Genomic DNA, 20130 nt, shown 5'->3' on the forward strand with positions numbered 1-20130 from the left:
CACAATGCCATGGCTAGTCTGCAGAGGGCGTAAGAATGTGTATACCCTGCTTGTTTATGTACCACATAACATTGGTGTTGTACGTCTTTACCATTGGTTGTCCTGGAAGAATGTGGTCCTTGTAAGTTGTCAGAGCATTCTGTACAGCTAACATTTCTTTTTGAGTGATATGCAGGTGCATTTGACTTGAGTTCCATTTGCCCTGAATGCACTTCCCTGTCAGATGAGCCCCTCATGCATAGTCTGATGCATCTGTTATGGTTTGGGCGGCAGGGGGTGGTGTGAAAGGTAGTCCCTTGTTTTGGTGGCAGGTCTCTGCCCACCAAAAGAACTCTAGGCTTAGGCAAGGTAAGATAGGAATCATTGTTTCTAGCTCTTGAGAATGTTGACACCATATGTTTTTTTAGATACCACTGTAGATTCCTCATATGCAGTCTTGCATATGGAATTAGAAGAATGCAGGAGGCCATGAACCCCAAAGGCTTGCAGTATTTGTCTTGCAGATAGCAGGGTTTTTGTGGCCACTTGTTTGAAGTAGGTTGTCAAATAAATTTGCTTTTCTGGCGTGAGGTAAGCCATCTGGGAAGCCGTATTCAAGCTTGCTCCCAGAAATACAATTTGTTGACAGGGTACCAGGTGTAATTTCTTTTAGTTTATGGTGTACCCCAGACAAGTCAGTACCTTTTTTACAAAGGCCAGATGATTCAAACGTATGTCCTGGCTTTCTGCCCGAATTTGACAATCGTCCAGGTATGGGTATATTTGAATATGTCTTTGCCTGCAAAATGCAATAACTGGAGCTAGTTACTTTGTGAATACCCTGGGCGCAGTAGATAAGCCAAAGGGCAGTGCAGAGAACTGATGGTGCGTGTAGCCTGCTTTGAAGCGTTGGTATCTTCTGCAAGATTCCCTGATTGGGGTGTACAGGTATGCTTCTTTTAAATCTAGTGATGCCAACCAGACATCTTTACCTAGCATAGGAAGTAATTGGTGAAGAGTCAGCATCTTGAATTTTGGAATCTCCAAAAAGGTGTTTAGAGTAGACAAGTCCAGGACAGGACGCCATGAATTGTCTTTTCTGGGTACCAGGAAAAGTCTCTAGTAGAAACCTTGTCCCTTTTCCTCTTCTGGTACCAGCTGAATAGCCCCCATGCTTAAGAAAGTACTTGTTTTTGGGCCTCTGCCCACTGATTTGTGGGTAGGTCTGGCCACCCACTTGGTGTTGGCAACGTGTGAAAGTGAAATCTGTATCCCTGGGCCACTATATTTAAAACCCATTTGTCCTGGGTAATGAGTTCCCAATTCTTTGCATGAAGAGCAATCGTTCCCCCCAAAGGGGCAGTCAGTTGATAAGTGCTTGGAAATTTTAAAAGGAAGTCATTGAGACAGTTTACCACAGGGGGGAGTCTTATTACTCCCATATTTGGAAGTGGAGGCCCCCCACTGCTTAGTTCTGAGAGTCTCCTGGGACTAAAACCTGGGATTTTTGCTGCGTCTGGGTTTGGCTTGAGAAGACCTGGAAGGGGCTGGAAAGGACCAATTCTTTGAGGGCCAGTGCCTACTAAAATCTAGGAGGCTGAACTTGTAAAAAAATATTTAACAGTTTGCATAGATTTAGCTTTATCTTCCATCTTTTTAAGAACTTCCTCAGCCTTGTTGCCAAACAGGCAGTCCTGATTTAAAGGAGCATCCAACAATTTAGCCTGAACATGATCAGGCAAAGATTGCTCCTTAAGCCAAGCATGCCTTCTGAGCACAGACCCAGTAACAGCAGCCCTGCAAGAGGCCTCTAATGAATCAAAACCACATTGCAAAGTATGTTTTCCAACTTGTTCGGCAGAATGCATTAAATCCTGTAATTCTATATTTTCCACACAGTCAGGAATCAACATCATTTTCTGTTTAAGCAGTCCAATAACATGCTGCTGATATTTTAACATATGAAACTGGCAGTCTAAAGCCCTAATGGCCAAGGTTGCAAAAATGTAAACCTTCTTACCCCATCTATCCAGTGCCCTGGAGTCTCTATCAGAAGGGGTAGTATTTTTAGCAGTAGAAGCCTTAATGCCCTTGAGCCCCTGTGAAATAGTCTCTGGATCTGCAATAGGATTTTTGAAAAGGAACTTGTGGGACTCGGGGACCCTGTAGTGTCCGTCAGGTTTTCTGGGAGCAGGAGGCAGGGAATGAGGTGCCAAACTAGATTCTGAGAAAGCATCAACAATGTCTAGTACAGGAGGAACAGCTAAAGGCTTATGCGGAGGTAGGAGAAGGAAATTCCTAAGCCTCTTTTTTGAATCAGAAAAATCCTGGCTTTCCCAGAGGAAATGCTCCATTAGAGTATGTAAGGTTTCTCCAAAAGAAAAATCCTCAGGAGGGGAAGCAGAGGGAATAGAGTCCTCTGCATCAGAATCCTCATAATTAGGTAAGGGCAAATCCAGACAATCAGAAGAGTCAGAAAAAACAGAATCCTGATCAGAAGATTTATAATCAACCTCAGTCCTAGGCCTCTTAGAAGGGGGTGGGGGGTTTGGCTACCCCTGATTAGAGTTATTAGATCTTCAGCCATTCTTATTTGTTTTTTTAGGCATAAGGGCCTGAGCAAGTGGCCTGGGTGTTGGTTTTTTAGACATGGATCGAGATTTAGGCCTAAGTAATGAAGGAGGAGTCGATTTAATATCCAAGTCTGTAGGCCTGAATACACCCTCAGAAGCCAGTGGCTGTACAGCGGCTCCAAACCCATCCAAGGTAGACACATCCGCGGGTTCCATAGTTGAAGTATCTAGTGGCATACTGGACTCCGAATGGGTCTCAGTAGAGGCCTGCGAATCAGACGTAGCGGGTATCAGGGGCTGTGAAAGCGTCTAAGTACCGGTGAACTGGCGACTGGCTTAGGAGAAGCATCGGCGGCAGTTTTGGACCTTGGCGGCCTGTCTCTGTCTTTATCTTTGCGTTTTTTCGGAATCACGGTAGTCGGATGGCTAACGGCCGACATTTCTGAATAATTAAACAGAGAACCGAATATTTAGAGGCGAAAATATACCGACGACGGATAGTGCACTGATTAAATAAAGCACAAAACCGACAGCAGGGTAGCTCATGGTCAGGGCCTAGGCAAGGAATACAGTACGAATGAAAATCTGAGGTATTTGCTTTCCACAAGTAATGTAATTAACAACTTTTACTGACATCGGTAAGGACCAAGAAAAAGTTTCCCCAACGGGGTACTTAGCTTTAGTTGAAAACTTCGGTTCTGAAACTCGAAAACGAAAATTTCAAGAGTCTGCCGACCGGCACTTGTGAAATACTTCTGCTTCGGGCACCACACAGCAAGAAAGACTGATGTAATGGCGTCTGCTGCATGTTTTATACCCCTGACAACCTGACGTCATGGAAGAAGGGACAGCAACCGACGCAGGACCCAAGACTTTGTTAATCAGGCCAACTGAGGGCAACCTGCAAGCAGATAACCCAAATGTAATGACTGCAACAGTGAAACACGAAGAACATCTACTACTGTTTGAGCAGGCCCATACGCATTTTCAAGTGAGCAGGCACAACCTTGTCATTCTTCTCCTTCTCAACAAGCTGTCCGAAGAATGACCTGCTCCTCCATCCACAGCTGCCACTACCACAGACAGGCAGATATCCTGCCTGTGTCAACTAATACAAATTAAAAAGGGAGGGGACTGACAGACAAGTATAAACACTGCTGTAGTAATTACGTTACATAAATGTTTCCACAAATGTCTCAAAAGTAAACAAAATAAATGCCTAATTATATTAAATGGTTATGGGACACACTTCATAGAAGGCTGGTGGGGGAAACTAATATGTATGTGGGGCAGGGCTCTACATGGTTAGATGGACAGGAAACTAAATAGCAAGAAGCAGAAGGTGACAGAGAACTACCCGTGTGCCACAGGGTTTAAGGGGTTTAAGTGCTACAGATATTTCATATAACTGTTGCAATTCATTTTAGGAATTGTAAAATATAAAGTCCGCTTGTATGTATACAATAGGATGATCACCAAGATAGTATTGTCTGTGTGATGAGGACTGTGCAACAAATGTGTTCAGTGAACTAACAGGTGATATTGTAGACCTTACGATAAAAAATACAAAGCTACTCTGTGATGCTGAGGGATAATGCCCTGGCAACAAACATATTACTGAAGTTGAAATATTGTCTCAAGGGCTGGAAAAGTTAGACCGGAAGGGTAAAGGAAGTGGCAAATACCAGCTCCCTTACCCTAGTAGGAGGGATCCATTTTCAAGTGGTTGTTTTGCCATATGCAGGTGGACACTTGCATGTAAAACAGCTATAACCACAGACATAGGCTTACCTTAGCTAGCCAGTGATGGCAGCACTCGTTACAATGTGGGTGGAAGCATTCACATGGAGGAGTGGGGGGGGTAGGCCCTTATGGTGAAGGGGGTCCCACTTCAACTACACCAAAGGGGATTAGGGACAAACAGAAAACCCTCTGATGGATGGCTGACTGATAGAGAAAAATGGGCTGAATGATCACTGGAGGCTGTTAGATGTCACATGGCAAGAAAATAAGAGAAGTTAAAAAAGTAAGTGCAAGTAAAGTGGTGGCAGGTGAAAGTGTAGTTAAGCAGCATAGATTAGTGGTATGTAGAATGACGTTGGTGATCAAGAAGAGGAGGAGGAATGTGAAAGCTGTGCCAAGGATTAAATGGTGGAAGTTAAAAAAGGGTGATTGTGAAGTGGAGTTTAGGGAAGAGTTAAGACAGGCACTGGGAGGCAGTGGAGAGTTACCGAATAGCTGGGTAACTACAGCAGAACTAGTAAGGGTGACTGCTAGAAAGGTGCTTGGTGTGACATCTGGACAGAGGAAGGAGGACAAGGAGACCTGGTGGTGGAATGAGGAAGTACAGGAGAGTATACAGAGGAAGAGGCTGGTGAAGAAGAAGTGGGATTGTCAAAGAGATGAAGAAAGTAGACATGAGTATAAGGAGATGAGGCATGGCAAAGAGAGAGGTGGCAAAAGCTAAGGATAGGGCATATGGAGAGTTGTACGAGAGATTGGACACTAAAGAGGGAGAAAAGGACCTGTACCGATTAGCTAGACAGAGGGACAGAGCTGGGAAAGATGTGCAGCATGTAAGGGTGATAAAGGATAGTGAGGGAAAGGTACTCACAAGAGAGGAGATTGTGTTGAGTAGATGGAAAGAGTATTTTGAGAGGCTGATGAATGAAGAGAATGAGAGAGAGAGAAGGTTGGATGATGTGGGATAGTGAATCAGGAAGTGAAACAGATTAGCAAGGAGGAAGTAAGGGCAGCTATGAAGAGGATGAAGAATGGAAAGGCTGTTGGCCCAGATGACATACCAATGGAAGCATGGAGGTGCTTAGGAGAAATGGCAGTGGAATTTCTAACTAGATTGTTTAATGAAATTTTGGAAAGTCAGAGGATGCCTGAGGAGTGGAGAAAAAGTGTTTTGGTACCTATCTTTAAGAATAAGGGTGATGTGCAGAGCTGCAGTAACTACAGAGGGATAAAACTGATTAGTCACAGCTTGAAGTTATGGGAAAGAGTAGTGGAAGCAAGGTTAAGAAGGGAGGTGATGATTAGTGATCAGCAGTATGGTTTCATGCCAGGAAAGAGCACTACAGATGCAATGTTTGCTCTGAGAGTGTTGATGGAGAAATACAGAGAAGGTCAGAAGGAGTTGCATTGCGTCTTTGTAGACTTGGAGAAAGCATATGACAGGGTGCCTAGAGAAGAGTTGTGGTATTGTATGAGGAAGTCGGGAGTGGCAGAGAAGTACGTAAGAGTGGTACAGGATATGCGAGGGTAGTGTGACAGTGGTGAGGACTGCAGTGGGAGTGACAGATCCGTTTAAGGTGGAGGTGGGATTACATCAAGGATCAGCTCTGAGTCCTTTCTTATTTGCAGTGGTGATGGACAGGTTGACAGATGAGATCAGACAGGAGGCCCGTGGACTATGATGTTTGCAGATGACATTGTGATCTGTAGTGAGAGTAGGAATCAGGTTGAGGAGACTCTGGAGAGGTGGAGATATGCTCTAGAGAGCAGAGGAATGAGGGTCAGCAGGGCTAAGACAGAATATATGTGTGTAAATGAGAGGGAGGGTAGAGGAATGGTGAGGATGCAGGGAGTAGAGTTGGTAAAGGTGGACGAGTTTAAGTACTTGGGATCAACAGTTCAGAGTAATGGTGAATGTGGAAGAGAGGTGAAGAAGAGAGTACAGGCAGGGTGGAATGGGTGGAGAAGAGTGTCAGGAGTGATTTGTGACAGACGGTATCCGTAAGAGTGAAAGGAAGGTCTACAAGAGTGTAGTGAGACCAGCTATGTTATATGGGTTGGAGACAGTGGCATTGACAAAAGGCAGGAGTCAGAGCTGGATGTGGCAGAGTTAAAGATGTTAAGATTTGCAATCGGTGTGACTAGGATGGATAGGATTAGGAATCGGTATATTAGAGGGTCAGCTCATGTTGGACAGTTTGGAGACAAAGCAAGAGAGACGAGATTGCGTTGGTTTGGACATGTGCTGAGGAGGGATGATGGGTATACTGGGAAAAAGATGCTAAGGATGGAGCTGCCAGGTAAGAGGAATAGAGGAAGGCCTAAGATAAGGTTTATGGACGTGGTGAGAGAGGACATGCAGGCGGTTGGTGTGACAGAGCAAGATGCAGAGGATAGGAAGAAATGGAAAGAGATGATCCGCTGTGGCGACCCCTAACGGGAAAAGCCGAAAGAGAGGAAAAAAAAAAAAGTAAGTGCAAGGCCATGACCTGGGAATACAATGGGAATAAAAGAATTGTGTGGTTATAACCACTATTTGACCACATTATTCATTATAATATCAATGGTCAAAGGAGGCAGTCAGAAGGAAGATGAGGTGTGTGGTTATGTTCGTGAAATTTGCAGATGCTAAGGATATCCTTTCACTGTAAAGGCCACTGGTAAGGACATACCCAGATATTCAGTCTGGTTCTCATATTCAAACATAGGAGATCAAAATGGTATACAACACAAAATAAATAATTATAAAAGTCCTGAGGGGATACATTTGTTGAGAATTAATACCAGGTACTGTACACAATGAAAAAGACAAAAAGCAGGATACAACATGGATAAATGACCAACAAAGGCAAGTGACAAGATTGGAACTGAATAGGGAAAGGGTTGACATCCAGGAGTAGAAGTTGGAAAAATGAACACACCAAGACCGACTTAAGAAAATACTACTTCACAGAAAAGTTACTGAGGACCTGGAAAACAAGACCACACGAAGTGGTAGCATGTGGATCAACAGGTCTCCAGACTGTCAGTGAAAAATGGAAGAATGGACACTACAGGGGAAGGGAAGTTTTTAACTGCATAACAACTAGCTACTGCACTAAAATTAGACCAAAACTAAAGTACAGTTTTGTACCTACCATAAATGTAGATGTTCGAGTGCTCATACAGCTGCAGTCATAACAAATGGGTTATCCTGTCGTCAGGCGGGTCCTCGGTCGGCCGAATTCCAAAGTCTAGGTCCGGCGTCAGTTGCCGTCGCTTCTTCCCTGACGTCAGTGCGGCAGGGGTACAAAAGAGGCAGCCAACGCCATTTTCTTCAGTTTTTCTTGCCCCAGATTGTCAGGTGCCCCCAGAAGGAAGGCAAACATAATGTTATGCAAAGATGCAATGTTGATAAATCAAAAACAGTAGCTGCAAGCAAATACACCATAAAAGAATACCCCAAAAAGGTTGTATGAAAAGTGTTTGTCATAAGGCCTGTCAAGAGGGGATGGAGGGAGGGCAACCTGGACTGCAGCTGTATGAGCACTCGAACATCTACATTTATGGTAGGTACAAAACTGTACTATGTTCATCGTGCATACAGCTGCAGTCATAACAGATGGGTAGAATCCCAAAGCTAAGTAAGGGTGGTAGGCACTAAGTGGAACTAGGAGGGGCTAGGATGCCCTGCAGGACTGCTGTGGCAAAGCCCGCTCTAGATTTTGAGTATAGTGGGAGGTGATAGTGTTTGGAGAAAGTGTGCACTGAACTCCAGGTGGCTGCTTCCAAAATGTCCTTGGTAGGGACCCCCCTGAGGAAGGCTGCAGAGGTAGCTGTGGCTCTGGTGGAGTGGAACCTGATGCATGCAGGCACAGTTTTTCCATGAAATGAGTAACAAAATTGTATGCAGTGGGCTTATCCATTTTGAAATTGTCTGTTTGGAAATAGCCTTTCCTTGAGCACCTGCAGCATAGGACACAAAGAGTTGCTCAGATTTCCTGAATGGCTTTGTCCTGTCCAAGTAGTAATGAAGTTGTCTGTGAATGTCCAAGGAATGTAGTAGTATTTCCCCTTTGTTTTGAGGATTAGGATAAAAGGTAGGTAAGTGGATAGTCTGATTCAAAGCTACACTGGATACTACCTTTGGCATAAAGGTAGGGTTGGTTCGTAAGGAAACTCTGTCCTGATGGAAAATGATGAATGGTTGCACAGCCATGAGGGCCTGTAGCTCCGAAACCCTGCGAGCTGAGGTGATAGCCAGAAGAAAGGCTGTTTTCCATGACAAGTACTGTAAACTCTGATGAAGAAGCTGGGTCGAAGGGAGGAAGGGTCAGTTTTCCAATACGAAGTTGAGGTCCCAAGCAGGGACTGGTGGTTTCCTTGGGGGTTTTATATTCTTTGCCCTCTGAGGAACTGTCTTAAGATAGGATGAGAGAATAAAGGAGGATCTGTGTTGTATTGTGCAGAAATGGCTGAAGCGTGGATCTTGATGGAGGAGAAAGAAAGTCCATTGTTTAACATCTCGGCTAAGTACTGTAAAATTTGAGGAATGTTTATTACCCAAGGATTCTGTCCCTTTTCTTGATTCCAGGCACAAAATAGTTTCCATTTGGCGGAGTAGGCCTTTCTAGTAGAAGGTCTTCTGGCCTCCAAGATGACATCCTGCAACTCCTTAGAGAGAAGAAACTGTTGGGAAATCGAGGAATTCTCCATGCAGCTAGATTTAGAGTTTTGAGATGGCTGTGAAGAGTTTTGTAGTTGTGCTGGGACAACAGAAGAGGGACTAGAGGCAGGATCCATGGTGGGGAATGCGTCAGGCTCTTCAGGAGCGGATACCAGTGTTGTCTTGGCCAGTCTGGAGCAATGAGAATCATTTTTGGCCTCTCTGCTCTGGCTTTTAATAGAACTTTGGACAGCAGAGGAAGAGGGGGGAAGGCATAGACTGTCAATGTTGCCCAACTGAAGGAAAGTGCGTCCACTTTCCAGGCCTGTGGATGATAGGTCCTTGAACAAAATTTTTTCAACTGGCAATTTCTGTGGGTAGCAAAGAGATCTATGTCTGGCTGTCCCCATGCCCGAGTTATCTTTGTGAAAACTTGAGGATGCAACTTCCATTCGTGTGGCTCTGTCATATTTCTGCTTAGGTTGTCTGCCAGTGTGTTTTCCTTCCCTGGCAGGAATTGTGCCTGTAGTTGAATTTGCAATTCCAGTGCTGTGCTCCATAGGGTCATGGCTTGCCTGCACAGGGGGTATGAATGAGTTCCCCCGTTTGTTTATGTACCACATCACTGTGGTGTTGTCTGTCCTTATCAATAGTTGGCCTGGATGCAGTAGGTCTTTGAAGGTCATAATAGCCTTTTGCATGGCCAGCATTTCCTTTTGGTTGATGTGAAGGTGCTTATCTTTTCGGGTGCATTTTCCCTGAATGCACTGATCTGTCATGGGTGCTCCCCAGGTGTAGTCTGAGGCGTCTGTTGTCATGATTTGAGTTGCTTGAGGTACACAGAAAGGAAGACCTGTGTTTCTTTGGCAAGCTTGAGCCTACCACAAAATTCCTTTTGAAGGCATGGAATGAGTGGTATAATTGCTTCCAAGCTGTGGCTGTGTTGAGACCATAAGATTTTTAGGTACCATTGAAGTTTCCTCATATGCAGCTTTGCACATGGGATTAGTAGGATGCAAGATGCCATGAATCCCAGAGCCTGCAGGACTTTCCTTGCAATTAGCCTGGTGTAAGTTGCCATTTTTCTGAAGAATTGAGACAGTTGCCCTTGCTTGTCTGGCGTGAGGTAGGCCATCTGGGTGGTTGTATCCAAGCTGGCACCCAGGAAAATTATTTGTTGCGAGGGTATTAGTTTTGCTTTCTTTTTGTTGACATTGTATCCAAGGAAGTTCAACAGTTTTATTACAAACGCCAGGTGCTGCAGTAGTATGTCCTTGCTGTCCGCTTGGATCAGGCAGTCGTCCAGATATGGGTAGATTTGTATCCCTTGTAGTCTGCAAAAGGCGATTACTGATGCCAGGCATTTCGTAAACACTCTGGGCGCAGTAGATAAGCCAAAGGGCAATGCAGAGAATTGGTAATGGGTTGAACCTGCAAGAAATCTGAGGTATCTTCTGCAATCTCGTCTGATAGGGACATGCAGGTATGCCTCCTTGAGGTCCAATGTTACCAGCCAAGACTCCTTGCCCAGCATGGGAAGAAGCTGCTGTAATGTGAGCATCTTGAATTTTGGCACCTGTAGGTATGTGTTTAGGATGGATAGGTCTAAGATAGGTCTCCAATCTCTGTCTTTCCTTGGTACCAGGAATAGTCTGGAATAAAACCCTTGACCTTGTTCTTTTGCAGGTACCTCTTGAATTGCTTTCATGCCCATGAGAGCTGAAATTTGTTTTTGTGCCTCTGCCCTTTGATTTTGTGGCAGGTTTGGCATGCCTCTCAATTTTGGAAGGGTGTGAAAGTGGAACTTGTAGCCTCTGTCTATAATGTCCAGAATCCATTTGTCTCTTGTAACAATATGCCATTTTTTTTGAGAATAGTGTCAGTTTTCCGCCCAAAGGTGCTGCCATTAAAGCTTTGCTTGGCAGGTGTAGGGGGAAGTCATTGTGTCTGTTTTCTAAAAGACTGTGATCTGTCTTCTCCACCTCTTGGGGTTGGTGCTTGCCACTGTCTGGCTCAAAGATACTTGAGGTTGCCCTCTACCCCTTGGACGCCTGTATCTGCCCCTCTGAGGTCTGTCCATGGCTGGAAAGGACCAATTTTTTGAAGGCCAGTTTCTGTTGAAATGTGGAGGCTGTACCTACAGGAAATCTTTCACTGTTTGCATTGATTTTGCTTTTTCCTCCATTTTCTTTAGCACCTCCTCAGCTTTAACACCAAACAATACATCTTTTTGAAGAGGTGCATCTAATAATTTAGCTTTGACATGATCTGGTAAGGTTTGCTCCTTGAGCCAAGCATGCCTACGTATAACAGACCCCATAACAGCAGCTCTACATGAGGCCTCTAAAGCATCAAAACCACACTGCAAGGTAAGTTTACCCACTTGCTCTGCACCATGCAACAAATCCTGCAACTCTTTTAAATCTGGTTGTTCTGGTTGTGTCATCTTGCTTTTCAGCTGAGATATCAAAAACTGTTGATACTTTAACATATGGAACTGACAGTTTAATGCCCTCATGGTTAAAGTGGCCGAGGTGTACACCTTTTTCCCCCACCTTTCTAAAGCTGTGGAATCTCTCTCTGAAGGTAATGGGTTTTTAGCAGTAGAGGCCTTAATTCCCTTGGGACCCTGTGAAATAGTTTCTGGGTCAGCAGTATGGCTTTTGTATAGGAACTGGTGAGAATCAGGAACCCGGTAATACCTGTCTGGTTTAACAGGAGCTGGAGGCAAAGAATCAGGATTAAGGCTGGCTTCTGTGTACACATCATCCAAGATATCTAAAACAGGAGGGATAGCCAGAGGCCTATGCTGGGGGAGCAGAAGAAATTCCCTGAGCCTTTTCTTGGAATCTGAGTAATCTTGGCCTTCCCAGTGAAAGTGTTCCCTCAATGTATGCAGGGTTTCCCCAAAAGAGAAGTCCTCAGGGGGGGGGGAGACCGAGGGAACAGACTCCTCTGCATCAGAATCTTCGAAGGGAGTATAGGCATAATCCTGGTCCTCAGAAAGTTCTGAGGTAATAGAAGCTTGATCTGAGGAAGGGTAGTCTTCCTCTAATCTGGGCCTTTTGTCAGAGGGGGGGTTGATAACCCCTGATAAGAGTAATCAAATCCTCAGCCATTTTAAGCATCTGTTTTTTAGGCATGGTGCCTTGGGAGGGGGTCTGAGGAACCTGTTTTTTGGTTTTCATGGCTGTTTTGGATTTAGTGAAAGCTTTAATAGAGAAGGAGGAAGGCCTGAAGACCCCCTTGAGAAATGGCAGGCCTGTCTAAATTCTGAGTTTCCCCGCCAGGAGTGGTGTCGGTATCTGTAGTAGGAATGGGGGCCGAGGAGCCTGCGACCTCGGGTACTGAAGAGACCGGTAATGCATTGTCATTGGTACTCAGGGGCTGCGTCGGCGCTTCGCTGAGTAACGGAGAACCGGTAGTCGACCTTAGCGTGGTTTCAGTAGGTGGTGCGGACCTCGTATGTCGGTCCTTATCCTTGCGTTTTTTGCTCAAAACTGGAGTTGGAGTATCCGACGACATAATATAATAAAATTTTTTGCCAAAAAAGTGAAGGGCGAACTCCGCCCGACGCTTAATAGTGCGTTTGTTGAATATAGCACAAAAACGGCAGGCCGAGACGTCGTGGTCTGGGCCTAAGCAAGGTATACAGAAAGAGTGGAAATCCTTATGCGTTATTTGCTTCCCACATGAAATGCAATTATTAACTTGGTCTGACATCGGTCTGAGGCAAGAAACGTTTCCCCAACGGGGTACTTAGCTTTCAAGAAGACTTTGGCTGAAATACTTTTGTAAATCTCAGGAGCTGGCCGACCGGCACTTGCAAACTGCTTCTGCTTCGGGCACCGCGCGGCAAGAAAGACTGAAGAAAATGGCATCGGCTGCCTCTTTTGTACCCCTGCCGCACTGACGTCAGGGAAGAAGCGACAACAACCAACGCCGGACCTAGACTTTGGAATTCGGCCGACCGAGGACCCGCCTGACAGCAGGATAACCCATCTGTTATGACTGCAGCTGTATGCACGATGAACATCATACCAGCAATTGTTAGGTTAGCAATCCCTTTTCACTAGACTGTGAAAGTAAGCACAATCTTACGTTTAAGTTATACTTGTTGAGCTTCTCTGAAACTTCTCTTAACCTACAAAAAAAAAAAAAAAAAAACAAACAAATTAGGTTGTCTGAAACAGACCACACCACTGTTTTATCTTCTACAATGAAAAAATAATTTCAGTCACCAGTTAAAAATGAGCAACAGCCACTCCCAACCCCTGGAAGAGTAACGAAGATTAAAGAAGAGGAGGAAAAAAATTAAAAATAATTTAAACCCCCACCAACAGCCCAGCTCATGTGTTTCCCTAATCCAGGGTATTCCTGGGTAGGAGTAAAAGTGCTCGTCATACATATTCATGGCAGTATTTTCACCCTTGCTGGCATCCCAGTAATGAGGCCATTTGGGTACCGCCCCAACCACAAACCCTGGGTGTGGAGCAGGTGACGCACAGGATCTACAACTCCCTGTGTATTCCACCTGTCTCTACACTCAAGCCACTCTCTTCATAAAGGCACACGACTTTCACTCTACTTGTACAAATCTCCTTCTATGAGTAACTTAATAGCTATCTCATCTCCCCTCAACATCCCACAAACCTTTGCTCTACCACTACAATCTCTCCATTCATATCTTCCTGCTAACCTCTCCTACACCATAACTTAGTATCATGGGGAGTAGTAGAAATGAACACAATCTACATTACAGACTGTCACCGATTGCACACATAACATCTTTCCATAACCGTACCCTGTATCATAATATGCCACATCCTACCATTCAGTCTCCTCAAACATCTCCTTCTGCCACTTCTCCACAGCTGCCAATCTACTTACTCCCTCAAGCTATTATTCATCTTTTCAAGATAATATGCATTCAATGTTCATTTAGCCCTCTACCCAACAAACTATGTCCTAATTTGAAATTTAAACAAAAGTTGCCCTACACATCCACCTATACTTCCTTCGGACTATCAACCTTTCTGGAAATGTCCATCCAAATCCAGGCCTGCAACACCATTCAATATACTCCCGCTCTTCGAAAGCCTCCTACTTCGAACAGTACTCGACACACACACAAAACTCTGGCCTGTTTTCACGTATGTTAAAGAAGCATTTCAAACAAGCCAGCTGAAGTCTATGCATATAAAGCTCAGCAACCCCCCCAAAGTCACTACAGTTATAGAGACATGGCTGAAACGAGATAAAAGCTGAAGAAATTCTCCCACTGGATACAATGTCATCAAATCAGGCATAAAAAAAAGACAGACGAGTACAGTGGCAATATTTTACAAAATCAATAACTTCTGTCTCCATACATTAAAACAGATCCCAATCACAAAATATTTACCCTAAAAATCAATAAAAGCGAATAAACACAACAGGAATTTACTTACAACTGAACTACTTTCTTGGTTCTCAACTTCTATTCCTCAGGAAACTGTAAAATTAGGTAATCAAACACTTGACAGACAAAGACAAACTAAGAAATGAATCCACCCGTAATGTCATCAACTTGTGGCTTCTATCAATCTCAACACCAACTAGATAACACACAAAGGAGCATCTACATTAAACTCAATTCTGACTAACATCCAAAGCATTATTACTTCTACAGGCTCACACCTTAAGTAACCATCACCTCCCCAACTTTTACAATCAGAGACAGTATCAATACTCGGAGGTTCCTTCAACACAATCATGTACGTAAACTGTCAACTTTCCAAACAGACACTAGTCTCAAATCTAAAAATCTATCAACTGGAGTGATTACATACCTTCCAACCTGATGATGCAGTATCTCCACTCAATATAATTGTTCCTAAATATTCTAAACAAACTGGCCTTTATCAGTACTAACAGTAACAGTAAAACCTTGCCCAGCTCCATGGCTATAGAGCAAAAAGAAACAATTAATAAAAGGGACAGGGCTTGGAAAACAAAACTGAAGTCAGCTTACTGAAATGTAAGCAACTGGGAAATTTAGCAAAAAACAAAAATCAAAGAAGATAAAATAATGTATTAAATCAAATAGCCACGGTTATTCAAGGGTAAGAAGCTGCTAGCTCAGCTATTAAAATATTTGCTAGCCTTTATGGCACCAATGATTCAAGTGTTGTACATTTAACTAAATACTTAATTTCATTTTGAACTACAACTGTTTACTACTACTATTAAACAATACCTACCTATACTTCTTGTAACTTGTAATTCATTTATTTTTATTGTACAGCTTTTCTCCCCGGGCCTCCGCTGAAAAAGGACCGGTGTCCAGTTGGATTTTCCCGGTCAACAAATGTAAATACATAAATGAATAAATCTATAAACCTTTACACAAGCAACCCTAAATTACTCCGGTCCTCACAAAGTACAGTTGTGTACACTTACCATAAATGTAGATGTTCAAGTGTATTCACTGTTGCAGTCGTCACATTTGGGTTATCCTGCCAGGGGTAGCCCTCAGTCGGCCAAAATACCAGAGGCTTAGTATTTCTGCGTCAGTTGCTGTGGCTCCAGCACTGACGTCAGGTCGTCAGTGGTATAAAATCAGGCAGCTGATGCTATTACATCAGTTTTTCTTGCCCCAACTGTCAAAAGCCCCCAAACAGGGAGCTAGGTTATGGTGAAAGAACACCACCAGTAGAAAGTAAATACCAAAAATTCCCTGTAAGGAGAGAAGAGAGAGAGAGAGAGAGACAAAGGGGGGTGGAAGGGGGGGGGCAGGACTGTAACAGTGAATACACTCTAACATCTACATTTATGGTAAGTGTACATAACTGTACTATGTTCTTCATGTTTCACTGTTGCAGTCATCACATTTGGGTTGATTCCCAAAACTGAAGAAAAGGGTGGAGGCAGTCAAGAAGACTGGGGGCTGGCTAGGATGCCTTGCAAGACTGCGGTGGCAAAGCCTGCCCTGAATTTGGAGAAGATAGGCAGGTAGTAATGCTTGGTGAAGGTATGAACAGAAGTCCAAGTTTCAGCCTCCAGGATGTCCCTGGTGGGGATCCCTCTGAGAAAAGCTGCAGAGGTGGAGGTTGCCCTGGTGGAATGAAAAAAGGATCCCCAATGGGGTACGTAGCTTTAGAATACTTCAACTTCAATTCGGAAATAAAAACTCAGGTAGCAGCTGACCAGCACTTCTGCGAACTGCTTTTGCTTCGGGCTCCTTGGCAAGAAAGACTGATGTAATGGCATCGGCTGCCTGATTTTATACCACTGACGACCTGACATCAGTGCTGGAGCCACAGCAACAGATGCAGAAATACTAAGCCTCTGGTATTCGGGCCGACGGAGGGCTACCCCTGGCAGGATAGCCCAAATGTGAGGACTACAACAGTGAAACACGAAGAGCATAAATCAGCTCCTTCACCAAGGTCAGTCTACTTAACAATGAAAGCAATGTCAGTCAGTTCAACTCTCATTTCATCAATACTGTAACCTCTGTTCTACAAAAATGTTCTTAACTCTCCACCATCCCCTGAAACTGCTCAACACACAAAACTAGATTTCCTACCATACACATCTCTATCAACAAATTTTTCCTCAAGCTTGCCCCAGACAACCTACCAGCAGAATACATCAAGTTTTCAGGTGACACCACTGCTTAACCTGTCTATATAATGATTAACCACTTAAAATCAAGGAAAGCTATGTCCTAAAGCTCTGGAAAAAAAAACATGCACATTGCTTCTGCGTAAAGATGGTGGGAATTCCACAGATCTCTCCAATGTATCAGCTCATCATTCTGTAATCTCTTTCTAAAGTACTGAAAAATGTATTTAAACTCGACTACTTGACCTTCACTCTGATAGCAATCTACTATCTCACACACAGCATGGATTTCATCCAAGCCACAGTAAAAATTTCTGCCCTTCTTAACTTCACCTCCATCGACCAGAGAAGAAATAAAGACAACCTCAAATGCACAACATTCTTAGACCTATTATGAGGCTTTGAAACTGTACCACCACCAACTTCTACTAAATGGGTTGTCTTCAGTTCTAAGGCCACCAGCTCTCTCCTGGTTTAACAATTATCCGTCTGCCAGACATCAGGCCAGTGGGTGTCCCCGAAGGGTCTATTCTGAGCTTGATCCTATTTAACATATTCATAAACAACCTAGACAGTGCAAGCAAACATTCTACCATCATCCACAATACAGACAGTTTAATCCTAACCTGCTCTGCCATGAATCCGATTACACCTCATTACTGATAGATTTACTGCACATCAGCTAGGCAAATGGCAGGACTGTGGTGGTGGTGCTGCGGTAGCGTTGTCGCCTCATAGCAAGACATTGTCTTGTTCGATTCTCAGCTAGAGCGTTTTCTGTGTGGAGGCATATGTGAATGGGTCGTGCCTTCGTTGAAGGTTGTGCACCAGGGCTGGTAACCCGGTACGTAAAAATCCACTACCAATCATTAGCGGACCGGAGTTCCGCTGTGGCGACCCCTAACCGGGAAAAGCCAAAAAACACAAAGCTAGGCAAATGGCATCAAAAATACTCTGTTTAGGGATCTAAACCTCTTCTGCAACATCAACATAATGGTTTTCTAAAGATAGGTATATTTCACAGAGGATATAGCTTTTGTGGAACAGACTCCCCATCCACATAAAACAAAGTTCATTCCTGTCCATTTTCAACAGCAACTTAGATCTATGGATGAGAAACAGAAAATTTATACCATGACTGCCCTTCGTACAACTAATGGAGAGATGCTCCTCCTAGATGTTTTATCCCCTGCATAGGTCCCCTCAAATTACCACTGGTATGATCACAGTTAATTTTATTAGGGATAATACATAATAAATCAACCATGGGATGAGTAAGACTAATCTATAACCAAATGGAATAGGTTCCTTCAAGCACAAAACGGGAAATTGGCTAGGCTTAAAATAGTCCACAAGGGCAGCTAACCTAGTTCTTGCCTATGAAGCTATCTGGAAAAACTGCAACATAGAACCCAAGAATCTTTACTACCTATCGAACACCGTCTCCATGACTCCCAGCTGCTCTCAAATCCCAAAAAATCTGAACTAGCCCTATTTACCCCAAGCAATTCTCTCACCAGAATAATCTCAACATAACCTGTTCAAACTGTACAAAAAATAAATTAGTAACCTGCAAAAAAAGCCTACGGAAGATTTAGATGCAAGTCAAATTTCATTTTTTCAACAACAAACAAGTTGCAAAAAAATGCATGAAAAATGTGAGCCCTCTACAGGATAAAGTCCTACCTTACAGATGACACTAGGAAACCCATTGTTACAAATTATCTACTCCCAACCACTCTATATGGTGCTCCCATTTTTATGCCTCTAGACCACCCAATCTTGCATATTCAAACAATGCTACAGTAAAATAGCAAAGCTTGCTGCTAATACTCCATACAGAACATTCCTGGGCTTCGCTCCAATGAGCTGAAATGCAACATACCCTAATCTTCTATCAATAAGTCACTACATCTAACCTAATCTACTAAATCAGATAAATGACCTAGCAACAAAATAATTCATCACTTCTTTACAAAAAAAAAAAAAAAGCCCTACAATCCACAGACAAAAGACCTATTACTTGTCAAAAAATCCAATACCTTTGCAGGTAACTCCCCCTACTCCTTCTATATATCAAAATCTGGAATTCCATTCTATTCGCCCTAAAACCCCATTACTTCTTAAGCTTTAAGTAACATCACAAAATAAAACTCATGGAAACATGCCCATATTCATTCCATTTTACACTACAGTAACTCAAGTCCTTAACATCCACTAAACCTCATCCTCTAAATGCCATACATATCCACCCATACAAAACTCTTAAGGACATCCTTTAACTTCCTTATTCTGGTTACCCATTCTTTATCTATAAACTCACTCTAAACACCCCTCCCACACCTTTTCAACTGTCTCAGCCCTCCCTGTTAAAACTTCTCTCTCATACAGGCTAAACAAGAAGGTTACCGTCAGCTCCCTGTCGGGTGCCAGGATCTGCCACATAATGCATGCAAACAGGTCACTCCACAACAAGTACAAATATGACTCTGTCATTGTCCATGTTGGTGTGAATGACCTGAGACGTACCTCCCTTGACTACATGGAGAAGCTGTCCTATCTTATAGCTCAGGCAGGTATGACCCTAGCCCTGAGTAGCATCCTGCCATCACCCAGAATGATACCACAGTACAAGGACAAAATGACTGACTTCAACAATCGGCCAAGCTTCTGGTGTCATTCTAAGGGGATCCAGTATCTGTCTGCCTGGGATGACATGATAGACAAACCACGATGCTTTGCCGGAGATGGCCTACACCTGTCGCTCCTGGGATTCTGGATACTGGCTAAGGCTCTAGCCACAACTATAGTATCTTTTTTAGGCAAGGTTCAAATGACAAATTCACCACCGTAACAGGTACAAGCAAGCAGAATCTGAGGGTATTGTTACTCAATGCAAGAAGTCTAAACCTCAAATTGCACTCACTCGAGGCACTCCTTAAAATGGGGAACATAGACATCTGTGCAGTGACAAGAGACCTGGGTTCAAGGCTCCAGAGAGTACCCCTGCATTACCATGTTATAATTCATACCACACCTTTTGGCCACCTAACCTGGATCGAAACATTAAAGGCGGAGGCGTGTCCATATTCATTAAGAATATCCACACCTCCAGGCTAGTTGCTCAGCATAATGCATCCGAGATTATCCAAGTGCAACTAACTCTGGGCAAGACCGCAATCCAAATTGTAGCTTGCTACAGATTCCCCCCCCCCCCCCAACCACCACCACATCCCAGGATTCCCACTCCTCATTTCTTGATACACTGGAAAATATAAGGGTACAACCTATCACCCTAATAATGGGTAATTTCAACTACCCCACCATTAACTGGGAAAACTACTCGTGTACCAGCTCTTGTGCTCAATGTTTCCTGGAATTCATAAATTCCAATGCCTTGGATCAACTTATCCACACCCTCACCAGAGGCAGCAATATCCTAGACCTGGTTATTACCAACATGGGCACCCGGTGCTCCACATCAGAGGTCAATTCCTCGTTGGTCAGATCCAACCACAAGCTAATCACCCTAACCATCCACAGCCCCCCCCCCCCATTAGGGAAGCCACCGTAAAAAAATTC

At 43.8% G+C, this 20130-nt stretch overlaps 1 protein-coding gene across 1 annotated transcript in view; it reads right to left on the bottom strand.

The window, feature by feature from the left end:
* UBR5 (ubiquitin protein ligase E3 component n-recognin 5) overlaps window positions 1-20130 on the bottom strand; it is a 3965620-nt gene that overhangs the window by 3744132 nt on the left and 201358 nt on the right. Inside the window, exon 2 of the mRNA XM_044065648.1 lies at window positions 13042-13084. Within this exon, the coding sequence (XP_043921583.1) occupies window positions 13042-13084 (43 nt within the window). The remainder of the gene's footprint in view (window positions 1-13041; window positions 13085-20130) is intronic.

This window comes from Protopterus annectens, chromosome 3.part0, assembly GCF_019279795.1.
Source record: "Protopterus annectens isolate FY-2018-M chromosome 3.part0, PAN1.0, whole genome shotgun sequence".
Classification (NCBI taxonomy): domain Eukaryota; kingdom Metazoa; phylum Chordata; order Ceratodontiformes; family Protopteridae; genus Protopterus; species Protopterus annectens.